The 8,469-nt window shown below is 36.9% G+C and overlaps 1 protein-coding gene across 1 annotated transcript; it reads left to right on the plus strand.

Annotated features, from left to right (window-relative positions):
• The first annotated feature begins 213 nt into the window (after positions 1–213).
• Positions 214–1,918, plus strand: LOC137388294 (uncharacterized). The gene is made up of 2 exons (XM_068074785.1): positions 214–319; positions 1,434–1,918. The coding sequence occupies exons 1-2, from the start codon at positions 214–216 to the stop codon at positions 1,916–1,918; spliced, it is 591 nt and encodes a 196-aa protein (XP_067930886.1).
• Positions 1,919–8,469: the final 6,551 nt, after the last annotated feature.

An 8,469-nucleotide genomic window follows, 5' to 3' on the forward strand; every position in this document is an offset into this window, starting at 1 on the left:
GGAGAAAAATACACATGTCATACAGCCAATCAGTGTAATTACTTAACAGTATAAACTTGGCTGAGGAATTCTAAGATTTCTAGCGGAATGTGATGACATCACTCACTCAGTAGTTCTCAGTGAAGTTACACAGTAGTTACAGTGAGTTACACAGAGTCCCTTCATTCTGAGCTATTATTATTAACTATTATTGACTGCTATCATTCTTCGATCATGAGCATCGCGGATTGTCCACCACAGACTGGCAGCGGGATAGGCGGGCTTCATTTATCCTCATCCAGCTCGCTGGCCGAGCTGGATAACACCTCTTATGGTTTCGGTAAGCAATGTATAAATACATGTTCATTTTCACTGAAGGAATATTGTAAGTTTATAATCTGTCTATAAAAAAGATGTAATGTTTCTCTTCCTTGAAGCAATATAAGTTTATAATCTGACTATAAAAAGATGTGAAACTCATAAACTATTGTGAAAATAAATACATTAGAATCGATGTTTAGCTAGTTACTACTTAGCGACTGCTGAAAGGAATAAGGACCTCATCTAAACTGATATATTGTTAAAGTGAGAGACAGTAGAGCAGTGAGCTGTAGAGGAGCGATTTATGTGTCTTTTAAAAACAAAGAGTCTAGTATCAGGCGCTTCAGTTCAAAAATTTGTGTTGGAATCAAACCAAAGCGGATGGCGCATGAGAAGTTGTCATACCCATTAATTTCCTTTCATCATTCAAACTGTAGTTTGTGGAATGAATCAACAAACATGAAAATGAGAGACTATTTAGTCACGCATTTGACATATGAGCAAAAGATCTGACTGTTATGTCTATATCCTTTCTCACCAATTTTTTGTTTGTCTAAGACATGTCTGTAAAATAAAACATAACATTTAATATATATTATAAAAATGCTTAAGAATGCTTGCTTTTGACTCATATTTGATTACTTTATTCTAGTCCATACTACCTCCTTTGTTAGGTTGATATGAAATATTTTAAACTGATATCAGCTGCTTCAATCAACTTAGTAAATCAGTCAAAAGACTGCAACAAATTTAATTATAAAATGTAGTGACATTTATTCGAAAGAGTAGCCTCAGGACCTACGTAATAATAAGTCATAAAAGGTCATGATGTCGTTATTCTTATTAAAAACTCGCTATAGCTAGGCCAGTACACTCAACTAAAAGATTTCCTTAATATAAGACTTGATAAATTCATTAACTATTTGCAAGTGTCTTTCTCCACAAATTCAATCGGTGAAAAAGTGAACATCTCATGGTGACACAACTATTAACATTCCGCTCCAACCAAACTTTTATGAACTGTCATAACTTTCACTATTGAGTCAGAGTGTTATGAAACTCGATAAGTAACTTTGTTACAAATAGAACTCGATCTAAGACGTTTAAACTGAAATTGTATTATTTCATTTTAGAACTCCCCGAATTCTTTGCTCAAGAAGAGGGCAGCTCTTCCTCCTCCGGACAATCTGCGCCAGCAATTACTTGGCCACTGCCTGCTGCCCTTCAATTTATGCTAGATGCTGGTCATCTAGCTACTTTGAGGGCAGCAGAGCCAAAAAATTTAACGTGGCCAGTGATGGAGGAAGAGCTGCCTGATTCGACATCTACTCCTTCATCTCAACCTCTTCCAATGCAATCAGCACCCTATCCACCTTCACACTCCAAATCTTCACCTCAATTTCATTCATCAACACCCCGATCAGTACAAAAGAAACCATCACCCCATCTACCTTCACCATCGAAATCATCACCTGCATCTCCATCATCAACATACTCAAAAGCACCACTCCTCCCATCATCGCCACCATCTCCAGCCCAAACTGGAACAGTAACAAAGATTTTAATTGGTTGCGCCGCGGTAGGAGTGGCAGTGGCAGCCTTCAAGCTGTACAAGTAAGTTCTTATGCTAAACAACCTATATCATTATAGTACATGTTCTATTGCTGACTAAAGCCTGGTTCCTATATCGATTGCGAGACTCCGGCGGTAACAGGCCCGCTGGCATATGTTCACATAAAGCCACATCGTTATTAATATCGTAAACATAATTTTGTGATCAAATAAAATTTTCGCTCCCCCATGCCGTTCCTATAATGGTGACTTTTACCCGTACAGTGCATTCGGGAAGGCTTTGCCTGCGGTTTTTGCGAAATTTGAGCAGTGCGAAACTATTGCGATGCTGCCGGCAACTACTGGCGGTCCTTGGTGGTACTTGGCGTAGGTTCCCATTTCACCGCTAATAACCAGCTGTGCTGTCGCCGGTGCTTTGCGACGTATATAGGAACCAGCCTTTAAGAATTTAACTAATATCTACATGTTACCAAATATAATTCTTTGACTTGTAGGCACTGGTGCCAATGAAACCACCACTTCATTGCCACCAGAGGATGCTGCCATTGCCACTTCTTTCCATCCACCAACTCACCTACTATCGCCACAACAACTGTCACAACCACCACCTCTACTATCCCAATCACCATCATCTTTCGCTTCACCACCTCTAACACCACCACTGTCGCAACCACCACAAACACCGCCACAATCACCAAATCATCTTCACCACAACTTCATATTTACCCTATTCACTTCATCGCCACCATCACAATTGCCCCTCTACTACCATCACTATCGCCTCACCATTAATAATCATCTGCACTACACATGTCGACTCACCACCCCTACCGCCTAGCCCGCCACCCGCTGCCAGTCAACTTCCAACCCACTTTTACTCAAATAAAGCCCAACTCTTCTAATCCACTCTTCACCACAACACCACCAACCACCACAACACTATATCTCAGCCAATGTTGAAGTGAGTATTGATTGTCATTATGATGGATGTAACTTTGTTAGAGGATTCTTGACAAGTCATGGCAGTTGAGTACTGACAGTTTAAAGTTTGCTAATATTTGATAATATTTAGTTTCTACTCAGTAAATGTCTGGCGTTGCACGGGTAAACAAAGTAACTAACTAACAACTTTGACTAACTTAATACGTAACATAAGTTAGCTCAATATTTGTTCTATTACACACAGCATAGGTAAAAAGATGCAAAGATTTGGAAGCATGATTCGCTGACATATGATATGATTACTTTCTATTGACTTTTGACAGTCCAAACCTTATAAATCAATAGAGGGTAAAAGGCGTGTCATTTGGCAAGCCATCTTTGGTCTTTTTATTAACTGTTGTCACTGATTTACACAAGAATAACAGTTTATACTGTTTATGCTATGAATAGTAATACTGTATCACATCTGCTTATCGAATTCAATGATAGAAAAATAGTTATAATCTTCTGAATGCTGCATCTCTTTTATTATTTTCTATCTGAGAATAGTTGAAGGTGATGTTATATATATATATATATATATATATATATATATATATATATATATATATATAATATATAAATATATTATAATTACTATAAATTCCACTGTCATACAGCCCACGACCAAAGAGATGTTGGAAAAAAGAAAGGGTACTGACGGTTGAGAAATGCAATATTAGCAGTCAAATGGCACTGCAGCGCAATAGAATAACTGCAATGGTAGTTGTAATATACTGGGTGTGGGTGTTATTATATGTTTATATCTCTCCCCCTGCAATAGGAGAAATGCAATATTGGCCAATATTAAAAGTAAAATGCACTGATATTATTAGAATAGCCAATATTGTTAATATAGTAATAATATAAAACCAATGCACAATTTTGTTTACATTTCAAAATGTCATAGCTAGCATTATCAAGAATTTGTGATGTTTATATAGATTTTTAGAAAAGCTGTACTACGTAGTCATTGTTCTGTAGTCATCCAAACTTATAATAAAATATTGTAATGATTTCATAAGAATTGTTAGAAGGAAATATCATCGTCATTTCCTTTACTTACACTGCATTGGACATCAGTTAGAATATCAAAGTACTCAAAAGTGTCTAAAATGTCAGTTATTTTGAAATCAGCAAATTGTCGAATTGCCGAAACCTTCGGCAATTTGACAATGATATATAGACTGGTGAAATGTGCACGTTATTTTTTTATGAAATGCGCGCGACTTAATCATTTTATTCTCTGTTGCTTGGCGTTTCAAGTTCCGGTTCTAACTTTGATAAAAGTAAGGCTTTTATGGCCTTACTTTTATCAAAGTACGGCCATAAATAATACTAAGTAACGATTTTTGGCCAATAAATCTGTCTATTTGTGTATAATTCATTCAGATGGGTACCTTTTAAGATACTGTCGACACTTTTCAAAGACTTGGTAATATATTTGAATTGGTTTATATGTGTTTTTTATCGTTATTATACTTTAACGACTCTGCTAAACGATGGTTAAAATTTTTCATGAGTTTTCAAAACGAGGGTTTGCGACGTCGTTGTTGAAAATTTTCGTAAGTTGTGTGCACATGCATTTATCATGTGAATAATTTATCATAATAATCACATCATTTATCACATCATTACACATGCACATAACGGCAGCCTCGTAATACTCAATGACCGGAATGAAACTCTTATTTAAAGTGGACGAAGGTTTGGAGCTCCCGTCGAATTGGAGAAAGTTGGGGGGCTTTTTGTATGTATTTACCTCTTTTTCGCGGGGATAAAACCTCATGAATAAGAGAGTTTTACAACATTTACTTCAAATTGAAAAACAGAAAGTCCATACTTGGAGTGAACTAATAAAATAATTAAAATAGCATTACTAAGGTGTGCCTAGATACGCAGATTTGTCATTATTTGATACATTACTAAATTGAGTATAGATAGCTTTATTATGATATGATACAGTACCGAGGTAAGCATAGATAGCTTTGTAATAATGTGATACAATCAGATTGTCTCTTAGTGATTACATTAGTAATCTCTTATGGTCTCCAAGTGATCTCTAAATTAGAGAGTCTCCATGTGATCTCTTAGCATCTCTAAGTTGGAGATCATGCTTCTTTTGAATTACCATGTTCTTAAATGTCGGTTGCATTTAAATGCAATTTTTGTTAGCTTTGGTAATAAATATACTTATTGGCATGCAAATTCTTTGCTGTTACTATATGTTTACAGTAATTGAGCCCTTGAACTACCTAGGGGGTACATGTAACTCTCCTGCATGCGGCATGGCTCCAAGTCTGTAATGAATATATTGCAGTGAGAGGAGAGCTGCAATGCCCGCAGTGCATGGTCAAGAACAAGAGGTTAGATTGGGAGTACGCACATCGGCCATCAGCAGTAGAAAGAGGGATAACTCCAAAAGGACAAGTAGCCTATACGAATCCTGTCTCATCAGATAAGAGGTTTGTATGTTGTTGTAACTGCCAATTGCATGGTTGTTACAATCAAATTCAAATGAAAGATGCTGCCAGCAGAAATTTGGTACTGGTATAATACTATTCAAACATGAAACAATAATACCAGCAGTAGATACAACCCTCCAGTTTATCAGTATGCATATTTAATTTCTTATACACAAGTTTGTCATTCTTTTTCAGTTTGAAATCTAAAAAATTGGAGCCACCGCTACCGGGGTCAAGTAAAGGTCGTTTATCACAAGCCTCCAAAGTATCAAACCTACTTCTCACACAGAACTATCTGCCAGTCGTGGATATGACGACCAAGTTCTATGAAGAGCATTTGGATACTGGCAGCAAATGACCTTCCGATCTCTTTATTTAGAAATGTGAATAATATCTTTATGTGATGTTTGTGTTGAAACAATTATATATTTTGTTATTATTTTGCGTGCTTTATGAATATAATTTCTACAATATGAAATGAGAGACATGAAGTAGATGGAATTTGAATTGCGCTTGACAGTATTGATCATGTCTTGACTAGTTTGTGCAGTGAATCAGATACAACGCAATGTTTGTTAGCGATTCTCAGCAGATAAACATTCACTAGAGCCTGTCAGTCATGTTACCTATATCAGACGATATTAAACTTCAAAAGTCGGTGACTACCCTAGGACACTTATATTTTGCTAGTATTTAGTTTCGGGAGTGGCTCACAGAGTAAAATTTCACAGCAACTTAATTTCGCAGCTCTGATGAGTGCGAAAATATAGTGATTTGGAAATAAATGCAGTGGAACAAACATAATTAGATTCCTCAGGTTCAGTTCACCGATAAAAAAAATTCAATTTGCGACTAGTTTGTAATTGTGAACCGCAGGTAGAATGGTGTGGGCAAGGTCGATAATGCAATTTGATCGCTTGTTGTCTTTTGTTTCTTGCACTATCAACAGGCCCGTTTTCTCTGTAGCAGCTGGCCGGCTGAGCCGCCCCAACTTTTTGGGAATTTTTTACGGTAAGTACTGCAGTCCAATTCGGATAACTCTCCCTGGATAAAATGTAACGTTTCATCTCAAACACAAGATTAACTCGAACGGATTCGTTTGGTCAGTTCCAACGCAATGATAAGTTGCTTCAGATAACTCGACCTCAACATAATTTATTCGAAAAGTTATTTGCCCAACGGCCATGGACACAGTTTTTATCGCTGTAGAATATCACTTCATTCCAAGCCATAGAGACCAACATCAACATTATTATCATCATCAGAGGCACAATATTTTTGGTAACAACTTTTATAAAGGTTTGCAAAAGATTAAGTTTTGTCAAACACCCGCTTGGCCATGTTCCATCGAAAGCGTAAAAGCTTCCAAATGAACTTAAAATAAAATCCGCAAAATTGATCTTTGTTAAAACGCTCAAAAGAAAAAGATGTCTTTTTCTGAGCGTTTTAACTGCGGTCCAGTTTTGCCTATTTTCATTTAAAAACGTCTCGTCAGTCACATCACCTAAAACAAAACAAATCTCAAAAAATAGAAAAATGTTGATACTCTCCGGTAAAAATTTTTAAAACTTCACACGACAGGCCCGGCTGAGGCCCTACATGAAAGAAATATGTTGGGGGCTTACACCGCCCCACCCTCCACACAGTAGGTCTTCATAACTAGTCGCCTAACATTAGCCACCCCAACTTGCAACCAGTGAATACAGGCCTGAATATCAATGAACAAAGCTATTTAGTTTCGCTTTTTCGCTCGTTTGTTATGATAGTTTAGTTTCGCACATTAATTTTTCGCGAGAGGATGACACCGCGAAAATGCAAAAATTAGATGAGGCGAATACACAAGTGAATATGACAACATACTCTTGTGAAAAACTGAAACACGAATATTGTAGTATAGAGAGCTGTCGGTGACTAAATGGTGTGTCACCAAACAGGGTTCAGTATTTCCAAAACTGACCAATCAATGTTGAACAGCTTCTGACTTTTTGTTGGTCAGTTTTGCGTTAAGCTCTGTGATTGGCTAAAAATTTTCAATTGCGCCGCTCTTTCTTTAAAGCATCTTCAGAAAATGTTTGCCTTTTTTATTGCTCAGTTTCTAAAATGGAACTAGTTTCACTTAAATCTGACTGGTTAAGTCATAAGACCTAAACTACTTTCGTTTCAGAATTATTCTGATTGGATGTTTTGGTCATACTCCTAAGAGAACAATTCCAAATATTTGAGAAGTTATATATTTGTGCGTGTGTGTGCGTGCGTGCGTGCGTGCGTGCGTGCGTGCGTGTGTGTGTCTGAGTGTGTGTCTGAGTGTGTCAGTGTGCATGAATGTGCGCCATCTGAATGCAAAGTGTATATGTGTGGTGTATCTCTTAGTGTATGAGTTTGTACTTGTTTGGGTGTAAGAATTTTGTGTATGTGTGGTTGTAGTTATTTGTTTGTTTGCTTATTTATGTGTCCTGAATTTTGATCTGTTTAGTTATTTCATCCTTGTGTTTGCACATTTGCCTAGTCTGTTTATTTGTTTTATGTTTTTGTGTATTACGTTTTAGAACTACTGTCGTTTTTCGCAAACTTCTTTTTCAAATGTCGCTAGTAAGCGAGATACAACGCGCTAAACACTGTTCAATTGCAACATGATTTACAAGTGTTCTAGTGGAAAATTGCTACTACATTGAAGACTATTAAACTACTAGTATGTAGGACCGCTATCAAGCTGCTACTGCAAGTTTGGGATATAACATTATGTGATTGATCAACAAATTAAATACATTGCACTTACTGGTACATATCTGGTTATATAAGTGCGTTTGGGTTCATGCGTGTAGGTAGGTGCTTGTGCGTGTATGCAAACGTTTGTGTGTTTTTCTGTGTTCATGTGTGTGTGCCTCCGCATTTGTGAGCAAGTATATGACTGTGTGTCTGTCACAGTGAATTTTATTAGAATTACTGACATCGCCTGCAAAAAAGTTTTCTAAATGTTGCAGTGTGTGCATGCATGCGCAAGATTCAAAAGGGTGAACTTTTTTCAATCGCAACAAGCTATCAAAGGCTATGAAATGATCACCATGGTCTTCAAAGAAAAGTTTTTAACCTGAAAGTAGAAAGTACATTTAAAACTATCAGGCTGTTACTATGTAAGAGCTATATCTATCTT

This window comes from Watersipora subatra, chromosome 2 (assembly GCF_963576615.1).
Source record: "Watersipora subatra chromosome 2, tzWatSuba1.1, whole genome shotgun sequence".
In the NCBI taxonomy this organism is placed as follows: Eukaryota; Metazoa; Bryozoa; class Gymnolaemata; order Cheilostomatida; family Watersiporidae; genus Watersipora; species Watersipora subatra.

What these genes read in the sequence shown, in the direction of transcription:
- LOC137388294 (XM_068074785.1), top strand. Translation starts at nt 214, where the DNA reads ATGAGCATCGCGGATTGTCCACCACAGACTGGCAGCGGGATAGGCGGG. An exon ending in TAACACCTCTTATGGTTTCG is followed by an intron (nt 320 to 1,433) that starts GTAAGCAATGTA and finishes ATTTCATTTTAG; the next exon opens with AACTCCCCGAATTCTTTGCT.